The sequence below is a fragment of the Pollicipes pollicipes genome, unplaced genomic scaffold (genome assembly GCF_011947565.3).
Source record: "Pollicipes pollicipes isolate AB1234 unplaced genomic scaffold, Ppol_2.1 Scaffold_2555;HRSCAF=2994_pilon_pilon_pilon, whole genome shotgun sequence".
NCBI lineage: Eukaryota > Metazoa > Arthropoda > Thecostraca > Pollicipedomorpha > Pollicipedidae > Pollicipes > Pollicipes pollicipes.
The window spans coordinates 21,473,088-21,499,936 of NW_023596136.1; the positions used below are offsets into that span (position 1 = coordinate 21,473,088).

The window sequence follows — 26,849 nt, forward strand, 5'->3', positions numbered from 1 at the left end:
CCTACATGGGGAGGTGTTCCATCAAAGAGCTTCAGTGTCCCATGAACCATCAGGTGGCAATTAATGACAGGTCTGTATGACAGTGTAGACAATGCCTGGATCTGAAGCTTTCTCTTGCTTGAGTGCCAGGTGATGATCATGTCTTCTGTTATTATCTATCTGGTGGGGATTTGATAATGGGTTGTCCTAGGTTTTGATGATGGGTTGTTGTCAAGTGCTGCAAGGTGGCTCCATCCTGTACATGCTGGTTGTCTATCTGCCAAACATTGTTGTAGCGTGGCCGATGTAGGTAGAGCTCGAATGGTACACACAATCACCAGCAGTCTAATTCAACTCATACCCTACATTAGTTGACTTGAGTAAGTAAGTTTGAGACTCAATATTGTTCTCACCAGATGACTGATGAGTGGGCACTCATGGCATATATAATATAGGCAGTCAGTGGGACCAGCAGAGTAAAATTATCTGTAATGACCTTGTGCAGAACAAATTTAGCTTTCTCAACAGCTGATGACATAGAGTTCTGGTAAACACCTGTAACCGTCCTGACTGACATTGTCCTATTGGCTGAATATGCCCCATTGATGGTGCTTGCTAATGACCTGTTTGATTTTGCCTTCCACAAGGTCTAACTTGTAGTAGTTATCACAGAGCAGCTGAAAAATTGAACTGAACTCTTGAAAGATCAAGGCCCACAATAAGTTTCAAGTTTTTTGTAAAACCAAGTTTCAATCCCTGATGAATGGTGGATGCAGACAGGCACTTAGAGCATTCTGGAACTCCTATGCTCACAAGGAGTGCAATTTATGTGTTCACCAGATTTACCAATACATTGTCCCTTATATCAGTGCTGCTAGTTAAAACAATTAACACAACATATCTATGTGACATATCAGGTCTATATAATATATAGGCATGAAATGACTTTAAAAAGTGGTTTACAGTCTGCAAAAAATACAAGTTCCACTAAAAATGTTGACAATAGATTATGTCTTGTCTGGTGCAGAGTCAGTCTGCACACATCCATTCAATGTACTAAACATCTATGCAATATCTGTGAGCTGAACTTGGAGCTCTCACATGCTGAACTTAGGTCAGGTGACCTTGTGCCTAATTTTCAAATTTGCTGCACATTCTGAAAGTGTTTTTAGGGTATTTTGCCTAAAATTATATTAGAAACATGACAATTCCTTGATACATTAGCTCCCTATGCACTGAAGCTGATGGCAACCATGTGCACAAACTCAGAGCACTCAAAAACTGGTGCATAATGGTGTGTGCACATGAGGAATGGTGTGCACACAATTTTTTTGCTGCACTGATACCTATGACAAATTCCCACTATATGTCAAGTGTGTTTGGCAAAGCAGGTATGTTTTGGAATCTGCATGTAGAGGGTGATGCTATGTCAACAATTTGAGCAACTTTGGTACATATATACCACATACCTGAGTACTCTGAAATGGCCCCATGGCCATCTGACACACATGTAATTGTCCTAGTATGCTATCTACATGCTATGTGCTGTTGTGCTAGTATGTGCTAGTATGTTAAGAGTGAAATCTGTCACCCTCTGCCTGCCCACCATAAGGTTACCAACATACTGGTCTCACACATTAGCTTTGCTGACCATGACAACAGTCTTCTTCAATTGGCAATGTCTGCATTGGAGTCATTGGTTGATATGCTGGTAACATCATCTGCTCATGCTATTTGCAATTTCATTTGTGTCGATATATGTGATCATGTTACATCATTTTCAGGCTTCTGAACTGATATGGACTTTCATGAATATGGGTTCTTGGCCTAACATATATTCTGGCCCTTGTGCCCAAAGTACCAGGATCTATCATACGTCAGCTGGAAGTACCCTTTCCATCGTCAAAAAACAATCTTAGAGCCATGGTACACATGTTCGTGGCATAAAATGCCAAGGCTTCACGGACGACTGCAAGTACAAGTCATGACATACAGCAAGGCATCTAGTAGATTGCGCGATCAGCAACCACAAATGCGATCTGACTGCCCGCAAACCCACCTACACAGTCCTCCAAGCGGCTGCAACCAGCACTCCACGTCCACAAAGGTGCTTCGTCGCCAACTGCGCCACTGTTGCGCAGGTCGGTGAGCGAGATTTGTGTGCTTTGTTGTCCACGTTATCACACCAAGGCATGGGCGCTTGCATCAAAATGCGCACATATTGTATCACATGCTCCGTTTTTGTAGATTAGATATGGTAGCGAGCTGAAGGAAAAGTATTCCTGTGCTGCCTTAAAATACTTCCCCGATAAGTCCTTATTTTATTTTGGCAAAAATTATTGTTTACGAAAATATGTATCAATCAATATTGTATTCATTGTATTTCTGCCGAAATTTTAAATTTTTATATAAAATATTTTTGAAAGATAGAAATACGCGAAGATACTTACGATCAGAATCTAGCCCTATAGCATAGAATGTTTTTTGGGGCCAGTGATTCAGAATGACATCATCGTGGTATCGACCTCCTATGACGTCATTACTCACCACCAATCAGGACCCAGAGATCTTGTTTTCACAGAAGCACATGTCGTCATAGCGCCAAAAATATCAAGGTCGAGTTTGCCCGCCGGCGCTCGCAGGCATCAGTTTCAGAGCTACGCTGTGGGGTTGTGGGCGCGCGGCGTTGCTCCGTTTTTCCTGGGAGTTGTAAACTTGCTGGGTTTTGAAGGGAAGGGTGAAGACGAGACAAAACGGTGTTCATTGGCGTCAGGGTACAGACGTCCCTCAAAAACGTAGGTCCACGTCGACTCGTTCTTAGTCCTGTGCATTGGGCACGATCATAATAATCGGAAGTGATGTCAACAAGAAGCATGCATCATCTTATTTGAAGCATTACCCATCTAAGGACCTTCGCTCGTTGTACTATTCTTCTGAAGCAGGTTTGTAGGCGAGCTGTGGCATAACTCTCAATCACTGAGGTGGAAATGATGTACCTGCTAGGTAGGATGTATATTGAAATGCAGTAAACCGTGATTGTTTTTTGATAACTCAGGTATGTGAAATGAATAAAAATACTCAGGACAACAAAGGAAAATTGTTTTGTTTGGAGATGGGTTGTCGACTCAGCCACATTGCCACATGATGGGTGTGTGGGCATGTTGGGATGTGGGCTAGTGTCTTGGAATCAGACAAATTCTGTGTCCTGTGTGGATGACTGAATGTGGGCTCTTCGTTTCTCGGGTTTTAAAATTGCATGCAGGTCCAGTGTGAGCTTTGCAATGTTACTTTCATCTGGAGTTTGGTCATTTCATTATGTAAAGCAAAGTAGTCTGTACCTATGTTTGTTGCTGGGACATTGTATGGATCTGAAATGCTGAAAATGGCTGGATTTTGATAGGATTTGGACTTTATGTATGTATTTGCCTGCTTGTGCCCTATCTGTAATAAGTATACAGATTTCTAGGTGAAGGCAGGTGTAAGATATTGTTGCTGGTTAGGATGGCTATTACTGATACAGAATATTGGGTTTATTTGTATTGGCCACCATGGATAAAAACTGGCACCCATGGAACTTCCTTAGCCTAAGCAGCTGAGTGCATCTGATGGTTTCAATCTCACACATACATGTATTCTGTATGAACCCAATCTGCATATGACTAGACCAAATTTATCAAAACAGAAATGAGTTACTCTCCTTAAAAGCAAGCACAAAATTATGGTCACAGCAACATTTTCTGACCCAGCAAACCCTGAGTGCCCAGGATTCAGCCACTTCTGTATATTGTTTTTGGTGATGGCTCAGAACTAAAATAATGCAAGGAAAGCACTTTTTAAAGATAACCCTTTCTCCTGTCAGCAGTGCTTTAGTTAAGTGAAAACTTCACAGAAATATGGCAGTCAGAAAAAAGTTGTCAGAAAATTTAAATATAAGACTCAATTTGCCATGCAAGTGGCTATTAAAATAATGTTTTCACTGTGGTGGTGTACCCAAAGGAGAGCAGCAGCTGTAGGGTTATGTTGTGTGGAGGATGACACTTCCTAAGTCATGCTTATTGTGCATGCATCCAGATGCCAGTCTATGGCTAATACTGTCATTGTCACCATATCAGTTAGAACACCAACCTGGGTGGCGACTGTACCTGAATTTCAAATATGCTATGGATTTTTAAAATCATAATATGCTCTGAATTTGAAAAATGCTAGTGTGATTTACAACCATGTCAACCCACTGACACCAGTAGCTGGTGAGATATATTGCCAATCATGAAGGGATGTGCCATACCATTCAGCCCAGTTTATTCACTGCATACACAGAACACCAAACACCAGGCACATTATTGTGACTCACTTGACAGATAGGTCTGGCATCAGGCAAATCTTAGTTGCCTTCAATCAGTGCACCAGCATGGTGCGGTTGGTAGATGGCAGCGCACACACTAAACACCTCAGACCATGCGACTGGGCGGCCATTTCGGACCGCGCTGCGCTCGGTACACGTGTCTGTCGTCAGCAGCCAACAGCGGCTGGGCTTGCCGGCTGTGGTGCTGGCCGCGGTCCAGCGCTCGCCGGGCGCCGAGGCGTGACGCGGTGCGTCGCGGGCTTTCCGTCCCGTCCTGCCGGGTCAGTAGTGGGTCCCGCCGGACTGCCGGGTGTCAGTGTGACGGCCTGCTTGTCACGTGGTGCGGTGCTGAGCCGGCGCAGGATAAACCGGGCTCGGCTCCGGCTTCAGCTTCGGCCTCGGCTTTGCAAACCTCAGTTTTGCCATTGGCTTCGGGTTCGGGCTCGGCTTTGAGTCAGCGTGCCGCACACGCTGGAGTCGCACGACGGCTCATGCATCGGGTGCGCGTCACTTTTTAAAAGGAATGTTTCACATTTGAAGATATTGAAGCGAGCATCATATTTGATGAAACAAGCTCACTTATAACTATTGGTATGTTTTAAGTGGGAAACACTGCTGTAGACAGCACAATCCTCATTGATTGTGATTGAGAGCCAATTGACGGCTGTAATATCTGTAAATCGTGCTCACGAACGCCAGATATGAACTCCCCGACAAGTATATTTTTATTGGCCTTGATCGCCGCATGGGAATGGAGTGACAATATTTCGGTGACGTTAGTATAACGTCACGAATGTCAAGGTGGCTGAAATAATCTTCCCGAAATACTCTCCTCATTTTCGCGGGCGTGTGGTGTAGAAACTAAACGGGACGGCAGGATTGTGAACAGCACCGAAAGGTCTTCAAGATGACTATTTCAGTTCAAAACCTCACATGAATGTAGAACGCTCCCTTTAACAGCTGGATTCGTTGGGCTGTTTTAATTAAAGGACCGACGATGGGTACATAATGGATCATTTTCTAATCCACCCATCCCCTGTTTGCCTGGTTACGCACTGGCCGCGCTGGGCGAGACCCCCTCCCACCTGGTTACGCTGCGTTAAACGCAACGTCCCAGAAAGGTAACGGCCGTTTGGCCTTAAATTGAGCTAGAGGTGCGGAGCAAAGATCGGCGTGTCGCTCGCCATGCAACAAAACCAGTGGTATCCGGCCTTACGGTAAAACATCTAAAGACATTTTTTTGGGAGGACGAGCATGCTCTGCAACCTCACCTGAGCGTAGCGTTGCGCTGCCCCCACCCCCCTTGTTACTCTTTGGCTACGTCCCATAAAAACCCAATCCATGCGTGGCATAATACGTCGACGACCCCTAAAGCCATGGTTTTGGCTTAATGCGCTCTTCAACCGCTGGCGTTGGCTTTTTCATGACGATTTGTTCGCTGCAGCCGCAGCTGTGCTTCACGAAAATAGCACTGCCCGTTGTCATCAAATAGACGTCTATTTTCGGGGCTGCGACGTGCATATGGTTGAAAGCCAAAACAGTATATAATTCTGGTCACTAATTAACATCTGCCGACGGCCGGAGAACGAACTGTCCAAAACGTTAGGTCTATACTTACACACAAGACGGCGAACGACAGTTCGAAAAGTCTTGTATAATCCCGAAACAGTCTCAGTCGTTCCAAAAAGCCGTGGTGATATTTTTCGACTCCATACAGTTAAAACAGGCGCTAAAATGGGTTTGGTCTCGCAAAACAATGAAAGCTACTAGATTCCACTTTGGTGGCGGCCTTGGGATTCTAAACTAGTGCGTTCGGCTTTAGCTCCTCGGTTTAAGTTGAAAACCACTTAACTGGGCTTCACCTTCGCATGCACGAGGTTGGAAACCACTGGCTCCAGCTTCGGCTTCGCATTTAAAAGTACGAGTTAACTGGCTACAGTCTAGGTCTCGTAGTTCCAACCTTCAAAGTCATCGGCTTCCACTTCAGCTGCATGTCTTTGCCTTAGCTCGGACTCGGCTTCAAAGCCAGAGGTCTGGCTTGGTCTCCATGTCTGGTAATTTGGCTGTTTGTCGGCCGACTCCCGACTGGTTTTACGCACCGGCGGGTCAAGTTGGCTGGATCTCTGCTGCTAATTTTCATGCGGCGGTGAGGGGCTTGTGATACTTGTGGAATTATCATTTTTACCCAGTTCATAACTGACATCACACTAGTGGCATCTACCCCCGTTTTTCCTCTTTCCTAGATGAGACAGGGGCGCCACACGGTTGGTTCCCCCCCCCCTCCCAATAGGTCACTGATCCCAGCACACAGTGAACAGCTCGAGTGGCCTGCGGAGTGTTGGCTGGTCGTTAGGGTGTAGTCGTAACTGCTCATCACTGGCGCGGTCATTGCTGGAGCTCCGTAGCATTAGCACGCCCACACGAGGTGGGCGCCGCCGCCTCCTCCCTCCGCTGAGCCTCTTTGTCTGCGCCCGAGCGGTCCCGGCTTGGCGTGGGTCTCGCGCCGCTGCCAAGGGGCGACAGGGCATGCGGGCGGCACGTGACCAGCTTGTCGCTCGCGCCGAGAGTCGGCACGCCTCCGTCATCCCCTCCCCCTCCGATGGAGTGCCCCCCCCCCCCTCGCATCCGCCCGCCTGCTCGGCCGAGAGTGGTGAGGCCGTCGCCGGCCGCTGTGCGTCCCAGGGTTGTATTTAGCGCTCTTATATTAGTGTTCTAGCGCCATGCCAGTTGCGTTGAACGTGGTCCAGTTGACGCGTGCCCTCACGGATTTGGAACGGGGAAGACGTCATTCCGAAGCGTTTGTTTACTGTTGCTCTGCTGACTAGTGTCCCTGGCATACGACACAGGCAATCAGAAAATTGTCAAGCAGCTGATGACGTCAGGTCATGCGGGTACGGGAATTCACACTGCTTTCATGTGTGTGTGTGTGGGGGGGGGAGGGTATTACGATGCTGGATTGTAAGCTCTCGGGCGATCAGCTTATTGTGCGGCGCTAGCGCGGAAGCGGGCGTCGCCAAAAGCCCCGTGCAGCGCCGGCCGCCGGGTGGCCCGCCGTAGGCTGTGTCGGCCAGCGCCTCAGCGCCGCCAGCGTCTGACCGGAGCGTGCTTCCAGAGCCGGTGCTGCAGCGCACCCAGAGCGGCATGGAGCCGGCGGCGACGGCAGAGAGCCAGCGCAATGGCAACCTCAATATCAGCGACGTGTGTGAGTACACTGACCCGGGCGGCGGGCGCGGCGGCGGCACCCTGCTGCGTGGTTCGTGCATGAAGCGTCGGTGTGAGGTTGGGAGGGTTGGAGGTGGCCCGGCAACTCCTTTTGATGGGGCGATGCATGTTCGGGGCTGGTTGTTTGCGGCGGCTTGTGCGTCCACACAGCGACACAGCGTCAGGCCTGGTCTGGCGTGCATTTGGTGTGACCGTTCTGCATTGTCATGGTGGGATTTTCCGTTCGGACGGCGGTTTGCCGGACGGTCGTGGCACTTCCTATGGACGGTCGGCAAACGATACTTCGCTTGTCTCGGTGAATGGTAGACACGGCTCGTTTAAACAAACAAATAACTTGACAAAACGCTCAGCATAGGTAGCTTTACGACTGAAGCTACCTGCGGAGCAAAGCTCGCCCTGAAGACTGACTTCACCATCCCGGTAAAGCCGTGCCAGTCTGATGGACAACCCGTGGCATGTTACATAACGCAGCGCAGTGGGCTCGAAGCTTCGCCGCGTGTGGCCACGCGTCCATCGCTTTCCTGCCCAGCTAAGCCGCGGTGCGATACCTCCCTCCGGCCGCGCGGGTGTCGCGCTGACACGTGTATGCGTGCCGGCGGGGGGTGGCCGCTCGGCGTGCAGGGCGGCCGGCTCCCCGTGTGTGTGTGTGTGTGTGTGGCCTCAGCTCCGGGGTCTGCACCACGTCAGCCGACGCCGGCCTCGGGAAGGAAGCACGTCGGACGTGTCACGCGACGCTCCTTCCCTCGCGCGGCGTGACGTATAAAGCCTCGCACCCGCACATTTGGCTCTGTCCACAGTGCCAGCGGCGTCATAGCTGCGGGCAGAAATCGCGCCGCCCTTCCCCCCCCCCCCCCCCGATATTTCATTCGCTCTTCACGCACCCATACGTCCGTTTTATTCAACTGGCTCTGTGTGTGGTCGGGAATAAAGCTGGTTGTTTGGTCGTATAGGGGACATACCTGCGGCACATAGATGGACAACGGCACAGCACCTTAACCACAGTTTGATTTACGGAGGCCTCCAGCCACAGCCGATTCGGGAGCTTCCTTTCGTCGTTCCCGAGGCCGCCCATGGCTACCACCGAGGCGTGGTGTTTGCACATTTGTTTGCGCTGAGCAAGTGCACATGCCCCTGCACCACGCTCTCGCTGGCGCTCTGCTGCCGTTCTGCGGCGAGATGCAGGCGTCGTGTCACCAGATCGTCAGTTCGGGGCTCGGCGCTGATGGCTTTCCGATTTCCGCGACACAACCAGCGCCGGAGATTTCTAGAATGGAGCGATCAGCGGACGTCCTGGCTGGCGGCTCAGAGACGTCATTAGGACGCGGTGACGTCACTCAGCTCGGCTATTCAGTGCTGCCAAATAACCACCGAGCACAGTCGTTACGGGCGGGGTTGTGAGTGTCTCGTGGGCGACGCGATCGCCCGTGCTAAGATGCCATCGGACGGCAGCCTGTCAGCCGATGCTGTAAGGTTGGGTGATATCAGGTCCAAGTTATTACTATTTTAGCTGGTATGACCGCACTTGTCTCGAAGGACACGCCGTACGGTAATCCGAAGTCCTCACTAGAGCACTCAGCACCCGCTGTCCTGGAGTGCTCACCGGACGTTCTCCTTACCGACGCGACGGCGTGAGGCACGCCTTGGGTGGCGTCCGGTAGCCAGTGGCAGTCCCGTCCGAATGCACCCCCTAGTGGCGACCCATCCGACTGAACCCGCGAGAAGTCCCAACCTGCGTACTGCACGGCCACACGCGCCGTCGCGATGCATCCTCCGTGAAGATCGACATTTCGCTGGACTTTCCGACTCCCGAGCTGCCGCGGTGTGCCGTCACATAACCGTGACCAATCCCGGTCGAAGCTGCTGTGTGCCGGCGTGCCCGACGGTCGGCGGGCGGGCCGGCCCGCGCTGCCGCCCGCCGGCGCCGCGGCTCGGCGCTGGCTGCCGGCCAGCGCCGTCGGAGCCGGCGGTCTGGCGCGCCGCCAGCTTCCGGCCGCGTCGGCGCCGACGCGGCCGGTCAGCGGCGCCGGTCGGGCGCCTCACCTGCCGCCGTGAGGTCATCGCCGGGGGTGTCACGCCGGACGCGGCAGGACGGGACTGCGAACACGGCAGGACGGGACTGCGGACACGGCAGGACGGGACTGCGGACACGGCAGGACGGGACTGCGGACACGGCAGGACGGGACTGCGGACACGGCAGGACGGGACTGCGAACACGGCAGGACGGGACTGCGGACGCGGCAGGACGGGACTGCGAACACGGCAGGACGGGACATAGAGCACGGCGGGATTGGACTGCGAACACGGCAGGACGGGGCGTAGAACACGGCACGACCGGACTGCGGGCATAACAGGTCAGGTGACGACGAAAAGAGGCGCCGGACATAGCAGGGCGACACCGCAAAGACATACCAGCACATTTGCGGGTCTCAAATGGTCCTTCGCACCCGCCAAGATTAGCCCCAGGTCTCGTTAGGGCGGCGGGTGGTCCTACATATCCCCTCCCCCCCCCCTCACTCACCGTCGGGCGGTGACCGCCTGATCACGTCAGGGACGTCGCCACGATCTGCGGCCAGCTGGTGACCCCCTCCCGGGGCCGGCTCCGAGCACCAGCGGGGCGGGGTCGTGTTTGTTTGGACTCGACGACACCGCTCGGTCTGCGACGGAGCCCCGTTTGCCAGGCTGTAAATCCGTTTCACGCTGTATTTCACTGTTTAATAGCCCATTTTGCTCGGCTTGACAGCCTCCCACGCTGTGGGAAGCGATGACGGGTGAACGCACGACGGCAATACGATCCCGCTAATGACGACACCTGAAGACCAGCACGTCATCGTCGCTGGTTACCTATCCTTGAGCTGTGCCCCTTCCCTCCAAGTACCCGTCGATCGGCATTGTAGCAGACCATCGCGATCGTGTTCAGTTGCCGGCAGGCGGGCACGGTCAGCCGTGGGCTGCCGGGCGCATGCTGCACTAACGGCGCTGTTGGCCAGCGCTGGACGAGCGATCGCACCTCGTCGTCCTCGCCACCATTCGAGCCTTACGACGCTCTCAGCTGCTGGGGTGATACGGCGTCGCCAGCCTCCTGTTTGGGAAGGAAGGATGGCACCGCGGGGAATCGAACCCGTACTTCTGTTTTGACTTTCCCTCCGACGCCGATGCGGCCCTGTGGCCGGTGACCCGGAACGCCCTGCGGCGCTGCCGGCGGTCGGTGGACCGGCGGGGTTCCCCAGTGGTGCGCGGAGCTCGCGCGCGCATAGGTGGTCGGGTTTCCCGCGAGCGAGCTGCCGTTGCACGGCCGCCACTGCGGGAGCGGGAGGGGGAGGGGGAGGGGCTGTGACCGGAGTGAGCTGAGGCCGCGGTCGGCGACGGCAGGGTTTTCCAGGACGGACCGGTATACCTGGCCACGGGCCGCATCGAAAGTTAAGGTGACGGTGATGATTTGAGTGGGCCGATTTGCGGTTTGACACAATTTCACAGCGTAAATTTGCAATCCGATTGTTGCTGCCACTTAACTTTTTATGCAGTAAAGGGTAGCCGGTGACCACGCAAAGTATCCAATAAAACCATTTTTCGTGACCGGCGATATCTGACATGATCAGCCCGTGAGGAAATGCTCCAGCTGTACCACAAACACATCCAGAGCACTTCCCCGCGGATTTTCGGCCACATCGGGATTGCAGGCACTGAATGAGCGGACGGCGCAGCGAGAACAACCGCGTGCCGAGACGACTCCCTCCCAATCAATCTACGGGCTGGCGACCTGAAGTCGGTAGTTGTGAAGTACGTGCGTGATGCGTAGCAGAAGGACTAAGCGAAATTGTTCTCCCAATCAGCGCCATTTGTTGGCGATTGGGAATCGTCCCGTGGATTGTTAGGCTCGAGGTTTCTTTGCCGACAACGGCTGGGTCTTGCGCACGGCGCACATGCCTGTTATCTGTATCGGGCCAGGACCTGACCCACCGCTGAGGATGTGGCGAGCGCTTGGCTGTTGAGCAAGTTCTCATCTCGTACCGTCGCTGATCGTCGAGCTGTCGCCCTGACATTTCCTCCAGAAGACTTTGTGGCGTTAACTGCTGCGTCTCATCTCGTACCGTCGCTGATCGTCGAGCTGTCGCCCTGACATTTCCTCCAGAAGACTTTGTGGCGTTAACTGCTGCGTCTCACCTCGTACCGTCGCTGATCGTCGAGCTGTCGCCCTGACAGTTCCCTCAGAAGACTTTGTGGCGTTAACTGCTGCGTCTCATCTCGTACCGTCGCTGATCGTCGAGCTGTCGCCCTGACAGTTCCTCCAGAAGACTTTGTGGCGTTAACTGCTGCGTCTCATCTCGTACCGTCGCTGATCGTCGAGCTGTCGCCCTGACAGTTCCTCCAGAAGACTTTGTGGCGTTAACTGCTGCGTCTCATCTCGTACCGTCGCTGATCGTCGAGCTGTCGCCCTGACAGTTCCTCCAGAAGACTTTGTGGCGTTAACTGCTGCGTCTCATCTCGTACCGTCGCTGATCGTCGAGCTGTCGCCCTGACATTTCCCTCAGAAGACTTTGTGGCGTTAACTGCTGCGTCTCATCTCGTACCGTCGCTGATCGTCGAGCTGTCGCCCTGACATTTCCTCCAGAAGACTTTGTGGCGTTAACTGCTGCGTCTCATCTCGTACCGTTGCTGTTCGTCGAGCTGTCGCCCTGACATTTCCCTCAGAAGACTTTGTGGCGTTAACTGCTGTGTCTCATCTCGTACCGTCGCTGATCGTCGAGCTGTCGCCCTGACAGTTCCTCCAGAAGACTTTGTGGCGTTAACTGCTGCGTCTCATCTCGTACCGTCGCTGATCGTCGAGCTGTCGCCCTAACATTTCCCTCAGAAGACTTTGTGGCGTTAACTGCTGCGAGCTTTCTAGGAAACGTGCTCAATGTTAACGGGAGAGCCGAGTGAGCTTGGTTGCTGTGCACCACGGATTGGCAACTCAACTTCACTCCATTGTTTCTTGCTCAGCCTTTGGATTGTGACTCATGTTTCAACACTGTAATTGTTCGCTCTCGCAACGCATATCGAATTTAATTTTATGGCTGTCCGACAGTACAAGCATGAGTGTATGTATTTATATGTTTTTTGATCGGTCGCACTGTTGAGCGAGTAGAATGGGGTTTACATTTTCGATACGGCTCAAAATGGCCACGCCGGCGTGCGCTTCCAAACTTCGAGTAGTATCGTCATCATTTAACCTTTTTTTGGAAGCGGAAGTGTAACTGTATCCCACCCGGCTACACAGCAGAAGGATCGTATGCACCTCAGTCCCACAGCGACCGACAGCGACCGCTAGGACTTGTCGCCTCGTGGGACAAGACTCGAGTGGCCGGATCCCGGTGGATGGCGCCGCCGTCGTGTGCGCTGGCGTGTGCGGATTTCCCTGCACTGCCTCGTGTCGCCACCAAGATTGCCGGCGTCCGGCAGCGCCTCAAGTAGGCGGGTTTCCCAGGGGCAGCGGCGCGTCTGGCGGCGACGTGCGCCGGCCGTGCCGACGCGGACCCGCCGCCGCCGCCGCGCCTTCCGACCAGCCCGCAGCCGGGGCTAGGTCAATACACATTCGGATGGGGCTCGCTTGCGTGCTATGTAATAGCTCGCCGCCACAGCTGGAGGATTATCCGGTTCGGGCCGTGCCGGCCTTGGCTTGCTATGTCCGGGCTGGTGGTGGCACGTACTGCGTGGTGGCGCGTCCGTGTGTCGCGCCGCTGGCCGGCAGTGTGGCGCCGGTGGTGACGTCTCTCCGGCCTCTGGTGGCCCTGGTGGCGTGCAGCAGGCTTCCCGGTTGGCCTGTGACGGGCCGCTCGTGGCCCTGGCCGCGGCCACAAAGCTCCCCGTCGGTTCGTGACGGGCCTCTCTTCTTCCTGGTGTCGTTCATAGAGCCCCTGTCGACCTGTGACGGAGCCTCTCGTGTTCCTGGTGTCGTCCAGAGCCCCCGTCGACCTGTGACGGGTCTCTCTCGTTCCTGGTGTCGTCCACAGGTCTTCCCATCGTCCTGTGACGAGGTCCACCGCGTTCCTGGCGTCGTTCACAGATCTTCCCGTCGACCTGTGACGGGTTCTACCGCGTTCCTGGCGTCGTTCACAGATCTTCCCTGTGGGCCTGTAATGGCACCCGTCGCGGCCGTCACCCGCCGGGCCTCTCAACCCCAGTGATCCCCAGCAGCCCGGCTGTGGCAGCCACCCGCAGGCTGCTGCTAAACATGTGGTGAAGTCGGTTTGGGCAGCTTCGTGATAAGGCTTGGGGTCTGGCTGTCAGTCAGCGGTGACTTCCCTGCACTTTATACGGGCTATGTAGGGAAAGGTTTATGTGTCAAGGCTGGACATGTGGTCCTAGTTTCCGTGTCGTGACGTGCTTGAAATTTGACAGTTTCCGTGCCATATCACGGCTAAGCAGCGTTGGTGCATGTCCTGTCTGTTGAGAGCTTCTTTGTCTTCTGTGTTCCTGATTGTGTATCTGAAGTCCGGTTTGATCCTGATGCGCGCGTCCGAGGGCAACTGCTGATTGGACAATACAATACTCCGAAAATGATTGGGGAGCCTCAACAGTAATTTTGAGTTTCAAAATTGTTTCTCCGTACATCGCCACGTGTGTAATATTAACATTTCAAATCATTTGGATGAATTGGACACCCCCATTAGCAGGAGCATCCATCGATTTGTGTACATGGTTAGGGGGGGGGGGGGGACGAGCGCAAGGATCGACAACCTAACCTCTTCCAATTGCGTGTTTTTCAACGGATTTGGCCCTCTTTATTCTGAATTTGGCCCAAATATTTCGTCTTATGAATTTGCATATGATATATCACAAAGTCCGTTATTTCAGCGACGTAGTAGCGATGGTCATCAAATCATGTTCAAATAGCGTGCCGCTTGTGTGATTCTTGCCCTTTGTTCAACTGCGTAATCTATCTGTGCAAATCTTGTGTGGGCCCAAACAAACAGAGGAGGGGGGAATCAGCATTGGGGAGCTGGGGAAAAGGAATACAAATCGATGATCTTACTCAATATTATGCCTGCTAAGTGAAATATTTGGGACGGTCCACGTGGCTCGTTATGTAATTACTATACTGCATTAGCTTTTGCACAGAATGTTTTAGTGGCATGGCGTATTTTGCATAATAATAGCAGCTGGTGCTACTTAATGTTGTTTTTTTAATGTTTATTGGCATGTAACAGAACGCACCCAAAGCGTGATTTAACGTTGCAGTATTTTTCATTAAAACTTTATTTGACTACGGGCGTATCGTGGAATCAGCTGGGCTTTGTGTGGTTGTTGCCTCCGTCATTGTTGTTCATAGTTTAAGTACGTTTTATGCCAGCAGAAAAGCACATGAAACGTGCATTGGGTGCTGGGACGTGAAAATCCGAATTTCCGTGTTCATGAGGTTTGGGTTAAATATTTGGGCTAGCCAGACTAAGCAGTGATGTCAGGTGAGCACGGTCAAGCTTCTGGTAATACACATTGTATAGCAATCATATTCAGACCGAGTAAAGCGTGCCTTGATGGATTATTTTTTTGGAATAAGCGAGATGCCCATAATCCAGTGAGGACACCAGGACTGGGTGCTCAAGCCCAACCACATGAGAAGCCGGCGTTGTAGTCGTTCGAACCGGGCGAGACGGGAAATAGCAGCACCGCTCCAAATAATTCTACTGTACACCAGATGGGAAGCCGGTGTTGTAGTCGTGCGAACCGGGCGATATGTGAAACGACAGCACCGCTCCAAATAACGCTTCCGTACTCTAGGGAAACGGCAGCACCGCTCCAAATAACGCTACCGTACTCTGCCAATAATCTTACTTGAAAGTTCAAGGCACGCAACAGTCATGATTGAACCGCGTTTAACGAGGGCACGACGACGCTTGCACGCTTCTCGTGAGAAGACCTGGCATCCTGTTCACTTTTGAGACAGTCGAATTCGTGTGATTGGCAAAGGTGAGTTTGTTATCCAGGAGGACGCCAAGATCGCGAATCTGCTGGCAGCAATCCAAGCGGTAACCGTCTTTCTATGAAGTGAAAGCGGTATGCTCGTCTCCTCGATGTAGACTCTACGGCGCCGGTGCACGTCCTGCGATGTAATCGCGTGCCACTGACACAGCTCCACCTCTCCCCCAACTAATATCCATCCGTCAGTCGTTGACACTCGGCCCCCATGACGCTGAAATCTGTCGGCCGGCCTCCGCATCCTCGCACCGTCCCGCTGCTGACCTTGCACGGCGGTCCGTTCGTCTTTGTTCGAGCACTGCCGCATGCGCCGGCGTTGCGGGACACCTTGACCGGCCGCCCGCAGCCGCGGCGGCGCCGAGCTGCGCCATTTCGGCTGCGTCGCGGTCAGCTGCGCACCCTGCCCCGTGCTGCTCCAAATGGGACGAGGTCGGCAAGCGCACGACGCCAAGCGCCTGTCAATGCGGAGGCATTGCAGCCACGGTGCGCCCCGTGCCGCCCGGACAGGGCGTCAGCCGCGTCCGGAGGAATGGCGCGGGCAGACGACCCCCATCGGACTGAGGAGAACCACGTGAGGAGCGGGCTGCGTGTGGCCTTCTGCATCACACCCGCGCGCGACGTGGCGACGCCCGTCATGCTGCTTGGTGGCGCGCGCGGCAGCCGGTGTCGTGGGCATCGTCTTCTCTGAGAGCGGACGGGGGCTTCTGAGAGCTTCCGACAGCTTCCTCCCGCGGCGGCGATCGTGGGAAACTTCCTCCCCGCGGCTGGGGTTGGGCCCCAGAGGCGCCAGCAGCGCGCAGGCCGCCGCACGGACTCGCCGCGGTAGCACGGCTGGTTACCGGGGCCTGACCGGGGAATCCCACCGCGACCCGGCCGCGGCTGCCCTGGGGGCACGGTGACGTCACAGCCGGCGGAGAGGCGGCCCGCGGCCCGTCCAGCCGCCAGGGGCCTACGTCGGGGAGCCAAACTGCTGCTTACACACAGCTCTATGTCGCGGGGGATTGTAAATAATTAAATGCAGGGACGGATGGGGAAGCTAAGTACTTTCCGACATGTACGCACGCACGGCGCGGTATCGAACTAGTCAACGCCGCGATATCACGTGATCGATCATTTTTTGCCTACATGCGGAAGCAGCCACGTAAAAATCTTGATGTTCATCTCACGTTATGAAGCTCATCATAGGTCCGGTGTTACTCTGGCTCCCCGTTTTAAGTTGGTACCAGGGGCGCGTCGGCTGCGTGGTCGTGCAGTGCCACTTATCCAGTCTGTGGCAATGCCTTTTAAGCCATTTCTGGAAAACTGTTTCATTTCGCAGCTTCGCATTGCCAAGAAGAGCCATCAGCACCCACCCGAACCTGGGGCCACTGAACACGCTGTCTTTTTTGTTTACGTGTATTGGGTGTTGGATACAGTGGAGAGGCCAATTTGGTGGGAAATAGGTCCGTGGAAAGGGCGTGGTCAAAACCTCGTTAATGAAACATCGAGCACGATTTAAAGCAGTTATCATACGGCTTTGTGGCCATAACCATCTTTAGAGGACAGATGATCTCGAAAAGAAAATATAGATCTTCGAAATTAAAAGAAAACCTGAAAAGAATGAGGCTCCATAATACCTCGCTTCGCTTGTACCCCTTAGTCACCGTTGAATTATTCGCTAAGGACGAACGATACGAACGGAATCTCTCTGCGAGCATCTCTACAGTCCGCTGCAGGATAGGTTCATGGAGCGCGAAGTTCTGCGACGGTCGCGTCTGCCGGCCTGTCACAGCCGGGTCAGCCGCGTGTTCGGCGTTCGGCCGCGTTCCCCGCGGCACTCGGCGGCCATCGCCCCGCCCTGCGCCCGGCCAGGCGCCGCGGCGCGCCGGAGGCGAGCTCGTGCCGGTCGACGTCGCCCGCCGCCCGCCGCCCGCCGCCCGCCGCCCCCGCTTACGTAACGCAGCGGTGCGGCGCCGCCGCTCCAGGGGCTGGCTCGCCGTCCCCGGGGCGCCGGGTGACACTGACCCGTCAGGGGTCGTCCCAGGGGCGCCGGGGGACGCGGACCCGTCGGGGATCGCCCCGGGGCGTCGCGGGGGGGGGGGGGGGAGGGGCGCACCCGTCGGGGCCGTCCCGGGGGCGCCGGGGAACGCGGACCCGTCGCGGGGATCGCCCTGGGGCGCCGCGGAGGGGGGGGGGGGGGGCGCACCCGTCGGGGCCGTCGCGGGGGCGCCGGGGGAAGTGAGCCCGTTGGCGGTCGGTGGCCTCGGACGACGCGTCTTGCGGCTCAGACGCGTGACTTGCCGTGTGTTTTGCTGACGCCAGCTAGGAATAGATGAACACTTTGCGAAACAAACTGTTGGCGGCGTTAAAATGTGTCGGAAGCTGTGCACGTCATCAAATGGCTGACATGTGCGTATGGTCTGAGGCATCAAGCGAGGAAAATTTTCCATGTGTCAGTGGTCCTCTTTTTAATTCAATGACATTTACAACCTGTTCCGAATGAGAGCCTTATTGCTCGAGAGCGGAATTCCTCTTCGAGGTGTAAAGCAAGTAAGCCACCTGGCTTTTCCTCCTTGGCAAGTGACCACACCCTTCATTGACACCTCGCTTACGGAATTAGCAAAAAAGACGTCACACCACACCTGAGATCCAGGGCACTTGAGCTTCTGGCGTGTCATGAAAGATGCACCCTAATTGCGATCACCAAGGTGATATGTTTCATAGAAGTGGGTGAAGAATCTTCACACGCGATTTTTACAGATTCACTGAGCAGTCTCTGCACTGAAGTCTTTTTATCCACCATGTCTCCTTATACAGGACATTTTATCACCCCTGACACAGTTGGATCGAGTTGGAAAGGGAGTTGCCCTGTGCTGGATCCCCAGTCACGCCGGTATCGTGGGCAACGAGTTGGCCGATGCCGCTGCTAAGCGAGCAGCGGTGGCACCATATACCCGGTTTTTGCCTATCCCTGTCAGATATTTCTACCCGGCAGTCAAGACCTTCCTGAGAAGCAAATTGCAGCATTGTTGGTACCAGGTGGGCGGCAATAAGCTCATGGCGATAAAAACCGAGTTGGGCTTGTGGTCGTCATGCTCTCGCAGTGTGCGGTGGGAAGAAGTGGCTCTATGCAGGTTGCGTATTGGGCATACGTATGCCACCCATGGCCATCTGTTGCATGGAGCCGACAGACCCCTATGCCAGCGATGTGGTGCCGTTCTCACTGTCCACCATGTCATTGTATCATGTCCGTGCCTCATCGAAGAACGACGTCACTTTGGTCCGCAGGCTTCGCCCCTGACGATTAGCGATGTGCTGGGGGACAGTTCCTCCTTTCTTGATTCCAAATGGTTCTTTTCGTTCTTAAAAGATGTTGATTTTCAAGTCATTTTCACACCATACTAATTAAGTAAAAACATCGTTATAGGCGCAAAATGACCATTGGAGTAGACGCGCCCGAAAACACTAATGAACAACAAAAACAACATTTACAACGTGCATTTTTTAATCAATTTCCCATTTCCGCCCCTGTTAATAGAGGCTAAATTTGACCATATCTCCTTCCCCATGGATGTGCATGCGATTGCTGGCCGCGGCTGATCTGTGCCAAATCGACCCTTGCCCCCCTTGACCCGGCCGACCGCACCTGACCTGTCTTTTGCCTGCCGTAGCGCAGTTGGTGGAGGAGTGCAGCGGCGCGCCAAAACATGACATCGGTGAGTGTTAGCAAGGCGCTGCTAGGGTATTCCTCGGTCACAGCTTCCAAGTATTATTTTTGTGCGCCGGTGGAAAAGCGATGCCATGAAACGCCACAAGCAGAGCATGTTTACCGTCAGGAGCTATACGGCGAACGGGGATGACGCAATGCTACCGGGGGCGGCCTTCGCTGCGGCTGGGAGCGGGGACTTCACCCGACCCGCATCTGCATGGAATGGCCTTGGGGTGTCCGTATCTGCAGGCGTTGGATGATAATCGCTACAGAGATCTGGTGGCCCCTTCGACCTTGCCTCCGATAGGTCAGGGTCTGATGTCACGTAGTCGGGAAACGCAAACGCGAATGGAAGTGCCGTCCCTGCCGAAGGTGTCCACGAAGCCCCGGCGTCCGCCCGCGCCCTGCCCGCGGCGTCCATGGCGTCCGCCGGCGCCGCGCCCGGCCGGGGAGGCGCGGTCCGGACCGGCGGAGCGGTGCGTGGCTCGCCGAGCGGGCCGCGCCGCGCCGGGAAAACCCCGGCGGCGGCGGCGCACTGGCTCCCGGACACGGCGGCGGCGCGTGTCCGGTTGGTCGCCGCCGGCGGGGTGAAGTCCCGCACCGAAGGGCGGCCGGCGCGCTGAGCGAGCGCGCGTCGACCACGCCCCTCCTGGCGGCGCGCGGTCGCACTCGGAAAGACGGCTCGCACTGTCGCGTCCCGTCTGGTCGCGTCGCGCACCGCTGGGAGGGGCGCATCGCGCTCCGCTGGGGGGGACGTCTCGCGCTCCGCTGGGAGGGGCGTCTCGCGCTCCGCTGGGAGGGCCGTCTCGCGCACTGCTGGGAGGGGCGTTTTGCGTTCCGCTGGGAACAGCATCTCGCGCTCCGCTGGGAGGAGCGTTTCGCGTTCCGCTGGGAGGGCCGTCTCGCGCACCGCTGGGAGGGCCGTCTCGCGCACCGCTGGGAGGGCCGTCTCGCGTTCCGCTGGGAGGGCCGTCTCGCGCACCGCTGGGAGGGCCGTCTCGCGCTCCGCTGGGAGGGGCGTCTCGCGTCTCGCGTTCCGCTGGTAGGGGAGTCGTGCGCACCGCCTCTCTCCCCGCCGCCCGCACGTCCCGTGTCGGTCTGACGCGGCCGCGGCATGACGTGATCAGGTCGGGGCTCCGTGGAAGCGATAGCTTGGTGGCGACGGGTAGGTAGCTGATTCATTCCGCGTGCCACACGCCGGCTTGCTATGAACTCACTGTAAAATGTACTGTTATCTGTTATCACGTGATAACGGTGTGTTTTGTAGGGGGGGGGGGGGGGCGTAAGGGAGGGCGCCCGCTGCTGTCGGATTTCCGTCGAATTTTTGCGTTTCTGTTACCGTCCGGAACCTGGCGGTGTTGGACACGTATTTGCGCGTCACTGCGTTGCGTCATCATTTACACCACCGCCACTGTTGTTTTTGCGGATGACTAGAGGTGAACTTCCTGCATCGAGCCCTGGTATCGATCGTTCCATCGTGGGCCGGTCGCGAGGAAGCTGCATCGCGGCTCGTTCAGCCTTGAAGCCGCGCGGAATTCCGGGTATCTCCGCAGGCAGATGGCGATTCGGCGAGCACGGACCGTGTAGCGATCGGCCCATCCATCCGCCGCAGCCGGGTACACCAGCGGCGACTGGTCGGCAGCCGGGACCGGCGGCGGCGGCGGCTGCCCGGCCCTCACGTGCTGTTGTCTGCCCTCGCCCTCGCCGGCACAGGAGCCCGGACGGACGAGTGCGGCCTGCCGCTGACGGGGACGCTCCCTGAGCGCTCCCGCCCTCTGGCGGCGCGGCTCGGTGCCGCGAGCGGGAGCGCCGGCTGGTCCGACTTCGACCAGTGGCGGCGGCGAGCGCCCTGCTCCCCGGTGTGGGGCCGCGGTGCGCCGGTCACGCTCGGCGCACGGGGCGGTGCCGGCCGGACGGGGTCCCGCGCTGGGCTCAGCGCCATGGGAGCAGCTCCCTCCCGCTGACTGGCCTGTCAGGCCGGCTTGGGGACCAGGACCGGGCCGTGCGGTCGGCCTGTGTGGGCCGGCTGGTGCACCGGGACTGGGCCGCGCGGTCGGTCTGTGTGGGCCGGCTGGTGCACCGGGACTGGGCCGTGCGACCGGCCTGTGTGGGCCGGCTGGTGCACCGGGACTGGGCCGTGCGATCGGCCTGTGTGGGCCGGCTGGTGCACCGGGACTGGGCCGTGCGGTCGGTCTGTGTGGGCCGGCTGGCGCACCGGGACTGGGCCGTGCGGTCGGCCTGTGTGGGCCGGCTGGGGCGCCGGGACCGGCCTTGCTCCTGGCCCGCTTCCGTCAGCCACGCCAGCTGATGATTCAGCCCCGAGCCGTTGTATATAATTCTAGGCTAGAATGCCGGCACCGTGTGCTGGAACGGATGCCACCTCCAGGCGGATGCGACCCGCCGCCGGGGGGCCCGACGAGCCGGTCGGCAGGCGAGAGGACCGCCGGGATTGTCTCTGCTCTGGGGTGGTGGGCGCCACGTCGTGCCGGTTGCCTTTGTCCTTACCTGGACCACCCCTGAGTCTGCTCGCAGTCGTCGAATCTGGAAAGCTGGAAGTGGGCATTCGCAGAGGCCGGCGAGGAGCGTGTGTTTATTGAAATGAGGTATGAATGGGTTTCCACGGAAATGAAGATGTACGGTTGGACTGCACTTAACTGCTAGGAGCCGTACCGTGCTGAAGGTGACATTCCGTATTTATACGTTATCACGGCCTTTGATGAGTTGGTCCGGGTTGGTAACGTGGTGACCTAGGCGGCGTTGAACTCGGTCAGAGATGACCTTGTCCCAGCACCAGGCCCACCTGCACGTGCTGGATTTCCCGCCGTGCCCGTCGGGCCAGATCCGGCCGGGTTTTCTGCAACTCTCATTACCTGTTTTGCCCGGTCTCCTCGTGGGCCCGGTCATAAAGCATTACGAACGTTGCACCGGCCACCGTGCAGATATAGCGTGTCCAATTGTAGATGAGGAAGACTAGGCGCCTTTGTGAAATCCACGAAGCGGCAGACACGCAGCGTATCGTCGGCCACGCGTCGCGTAGTTTTCGGCCGTCAAAGCTGCATGAGCGGGCCGCGCGGTGCGTGCCGTTGACGCGGATGCAGGCGGCAGCGGGCGCTCCCGGGTCGTTTGTGGGCCTTCACGGCGATCCCACGCTGGCCGGGCAGCCGCCGGAAGCCAGCAGCGCACCGGGCCGCCCCGGCAGATCCGGAAACGGGACCGGACCGGCGCCGCCCGCCGATCTGCACTGCGAGCGCGGCGTGGCGCGGCGCGGCGGCCAATGTCAGGGGCGCCAGGGTCACGGGTGCAGGGATGTGGGACCTGCGGAGGCCGATAGTGTGGGCCTTGACCCGTCCCGCCGCTGGGCTCGCAAGCCGCGTGGAGAGACTCACTCGCGTCTCAGGACGGGATTCGGGATTCTCACGCGTCATCCGCTGTCGATTTGAGAACCCCGCGCGGCGTTGATCGCGGCCGTCGCGCTTTGCCCGGTTACCGCTGCAGCGCCGTCGGTTTGAGACCCGCCGGGACGTGACGTCACCCGGGTTTACCCAGCTCGGGGCTGCGAGTGACGTCACCCGCGGCCTATCGGCGGCCGGCGGCTGCCGGGCGCCCGGCCAGTCATCAGTCCATCCGCGGCAGGACGGTGGTGCGGGGCGGGTCAGGCCGGCGCGCGGTGCCCAGCTGACGCGTACCGGCCGATCGCAGGCTAGGAGACCAGGAACGGACCAGGAGGTAGCGTGACGTCACGTGTGCCGAAGAGACCGACCTGCCGATCGCAGGCTAGGAGACCAGGAACGGACCAGGAGGTAGTGTGACGTCACGTGTGCCGAAGAGACCCACCTGCTGAAGAGGCGTGTCGGCGAGTGCTCGTGTTGCCGCGAGGAAGCGTGGAGAGTTTCTGCTCCACTGGCGAGAGGGCAGCTCAGATTTTGACGCCTGCTGGGGCCTGCGTGCGTGGATCTTTCGTGCTCGCAGGAGAAACACGTCCGAGAGACGCTCCCTGCTACAGGAAGAGGTGCCGCCGACCAACTCTGACAGCGTGCAGGTGGGCCAAGGGCGATCGCGTTAGCGATAGGGCAGGTGTTGGTTACGGGAAGCTGCACTCCCATACAGTAATTGGCTGATGCGGTGGGGCTTTGGCCGGAGCGAGACGTTGAGTCGTATGGTTGCGACACGGCAGACAGCGGGTCACGCCTATGTTCCATTTCCTCTCCCGTTTCACCCAGCCATCTGAGTTGCCGCGCCACCTGGAGCCGTCTCGCGCTCACGCCGCCTGGAGCCGTGTCGTGCTCACGCCACCCAGAGCTGTCTCGTGCTCACGCCACCCCTGGCACCTCGCGCTCACGCCGCCTGGAGCCGTCTAGCATTCACGCCGCCCGGAGCCGTCTCATGCTCACGCCACCGGGAGCCGTGTCGTGCTCACGCCACCCTTGGCGCCTCGCCGGCGGCTCGTCCGCGTTCTCGCTTTGCTGTTACTCGCGGTGCTCGTGGTCCGGCGCACCGCACTCCCGGGATCACACCTGGAAGGCCTGGCCCTGCTCCGTCAGACTGTCAGATAGTGTGGCGTCCGTGACGGGTTAAGCCCCACTGTGGTGGTGGGCAGTGGATTATGGGTTTATCTCCGGTCGTCGGTGGCATTTAGATCCCGATAAGTCCGCCCTGTCTCACGGTGTGACGACACTCCCCAGATGGCAGATGGTGTGGCGATGTTCTTCCCAATCATCAGACGGTGTGGCACGTGTCTGTTTCCACTGTCGAACGGTGTGGCACGTGTCTGTTCCCACTGTCTGGCGGTGTGGCTGTTTCCTCTATCCCCTGTCGGCTAGCGTGGCACGACTGTGTCATCTCTGTTGGCTGCCGTGGCACGGCTGTGTGCCCGCCTGCCTCCCGCCCTGTCTGGCCCGGGAGGAGAAGGGTTCAGCACATCGGCGTCGTATCGCCGAACTATGCGCCTCGCTGGAACCATGGTCCCGCTGTCAGCGTCATGCCATGTAATCTTAGTAGTGTCAGACAGGTTGAGTGCCACGCTTTTGGCGTCGCTCGTTTTAATGATTCGGAGGACTGGCTCGTAGCTTCGGCTGGCGTGGCACGGCTGTGCCATCGTCGACCGATGCGGTTCCGTCCCCGTCGCCGAACGGCGCGGACCGCCGGGGGCCGTCATCGGATGGCACGACGGCCGGTGTTCCGCACTGTGCCGCGGGACCCGTTAGGGTGGACCGTGACCCTGACTGCGGACCCAGCAGTGACGCCCGCCCATCCCCGCCGTGACGTCACTGGTCCTGTCCCGCCCCTCGGCCGCTCTCCACGCCACTGCCGTCCGGACGGGAGCGGGTGGGTCAGGTCAGCGGAGACGGCCGCCTGGGAGGCCGGAGCCGGATCGACTGACCCGGCCAGGCGGTCCAGGGCGGGGGAGGGCCTCGAGCTGCCCCCGGACACCGGCCGGGACGCGCCCTAGCATCGCGCGGCCGAGCTCAAGCCCGGCGCGTGCTGTGGGCCCGCAGCCCGCCGCGTCGCAGGCAGAAGACGCCGGCCGGGCGGCGGGCGGCGGGCGGCGGGCGGCGGGCGGCGGGCGGCGCCGCGGCCCTGCCCGGTGTGCCCCTGCGCCGGTCGGGTGGCGCCCGTGATGTCCGGTGATCCCCGGTAGAGCCGTATCGGGCTGGCGGCGTGTGCCGAGCTGATAGCGGCTGGTGAGGGAGCGGCCGGCGTGCTGCCGGACGCCCGTATCAGGCCGGGCTGCCACCCGGCTGGACTCTGCACCCGGAATCAGGTGTGGGCCGTGGACGGCAGCGCAACGGGACAACCTCGACGGCGGTCTGTGTGTAGTGAGGCGGTGAGGTGAGGGGTAATCCTCCACAGAATAAGCAGAGAGTAGGTGCAGTTGAGTTGCTAAGCATACCGCATGTGAGGCTGTCCATGACAGCTATGTCAGGATTAAGATATTTCGGTGAACTGGTCTTCGTTTAGCTTGATGGAAATCCATCCGATCCGCGGCTCTTATTTTGTACGGCCCGTGCTGATCAGAGTTGGTAATCGGAGCTGGTAAATACATTTCGGTTCAGTGGTCCTCGTTTTCCTTGATGGGAATCCATCGGGGCCATTGTTGTTATTTTGTATGGCCCGCGCTGATCAGAGTTGGTGATCATAGCGCGCCATGTGAGTCCAAATAAGCCATCTTGCTGGCAATACACACACACGGCGTGACGTCACCAGTTGCCCTGTCTGGCCGTCATGACATGCCTATGCCCTATACGGGTGGCGCATGTACGGCATCGGGACCAGCTGATTCCATAGGCTGGGCGTAGTGATGGTCCGATCAGGATCGTTGATAACTCCTTGATAACGTTGTTGTTTCACACATAGTTTGAACCGTGATCCCGCGCACTTCGCGCAATGCAAGCATGCCACCCATGCGTTATATCACATGCTCATGTTGCTGAGGGGAGTGTACAGGTTTTCAGCAAGGCTGGAAATGTGGTTTTTGCAGTTTGTAAGCTGAAAATGGTTCACAGCGACATCAAAGCTACTTACTCGGTATTCAATTACTGTTTTCATGGAAAGTTAGCATAGAAACTTTATCGGTTTTCCTCATTTTGGAAGACAAATATTTGGTTAAGGATGCCGCATCGTTTTGCACGGCCGTCTCACGCAATAGGAAGTTCGCCTCACGCTCAAAGAATAAGGAAAGTCGGACTTAGGAGTAGGCGGCATTTAACGGATGAAACGTTATTGGGGATCACGGCAAGCCATTTTCACAACAGTTGTGTTTGTGTCCGGGGTGTTCCACCGTTTCGTTGCATCAACGTGAAGTCAGACATTCTCGTGGGAAGGCCTGGACGCTTCCGTAAGCGTTGCGCGTTGGCACGTCCGCTATGTGTTGTATGTGTATTGTTTGTGTGTGTGTGTGTGTGGAATGTCATATAGAGGACTCACCATCCGGCACGCCGGTGTAAAGTCACCTCTTGTGTACGTAGTTACGTGTCCTTGATTCGTCGGGCTTTGCAGGGCGAATACGAGCACTGGCTGTTCGGGTCGGCTGAGCGACAACGAAACACATTGAAGCCATTGAGTTTAAGCCGCGCTCAGTGGGTTGTTTCACTTACTCTGACCGAGCATTGTTCTAGTGCATGGGTCTGTATGCATTCAGGCTTCTGCACGGCCATTGAACACATGCCTACCAAGCCTCGGACCGTGTAAGTAAGTCCACTCTCGCACACTCCTAGCGCGGCCAAGGAGTGCAGAATATTTGTCCTGGAGAACGTCGTCCAGACTGGTTTTGGTGTTGCGAGGTGGCGATGCTAACTGCGCTGTGTTTCAGTGGACGTCATCCAGACGGACCTGGAGTACGCCGACACCAGCATGGCCGGCTACGCGCCCTCGGACGCCGGCAGCGCCGCCATCTACTCAGGCGTCGTGCCCCGGCCCGATGACTTCGACCCCGTGATACGGGCGAGGTCAGTAACCGGGCGACCCGCCGGACGACCACTGCTACCTGGGGTCAGGGTGTCTGCTGGGAGTCGGGCCCTGGAGGACGCGGTCGGAGGCGCGGCGATGACCCAGTCGGGCGGGCAGAAAATGCGTCGGCTCGTATTTATCAGGCATGGTGGTCAGTAGTCGCGGTGGCTATGAATTAGGTATAAGAGTGGAGAGGTTTCGGAGAGAAATTTTCTT

At 57.0% G+C, this 26,849-nt stretch overlaps 1 protein-coding gene across 3 annotated transcripts in view; it reads left to right on the forward strand.

Moving 5' to 3' along the window:
* The first annotated feature begins 2,632 nt into the window (after window positions 1–2,632).
* LOC119103903 (proto-oncogene c-Rel) overlaps window positions 2,633–26,849 on the forward strand; it is a 43,241-nt gene continuing 19,024 nt past the window's right edge. The window contains exons 1-3 of one of the 3 annotated variants that reach the window (XM_037227597.1): window positions 2,633–2,921; window positions 7,434–7,523; window positions 26,497–26,632. In XM_037227597.1, the coding sequence (XP_037083492.1) occupies window positions 7,463–7,523; window positions 26,497–26,632 (197 nt within the window). In that variant the 5' untranslated portion in view covers window positions 2,633–2,921; window positions 7,434–7,462. Of the gene's footprint in view, window positions 2,922–7,433; window positions 7,524–22,819; window positions 23,227–26,496; window positions 26,633–26,849 lie in introns of those variants that run through there. The other 2 variants (XM_037227605.1, XM_037227613.1) reach the window with 2 other exon arrangements.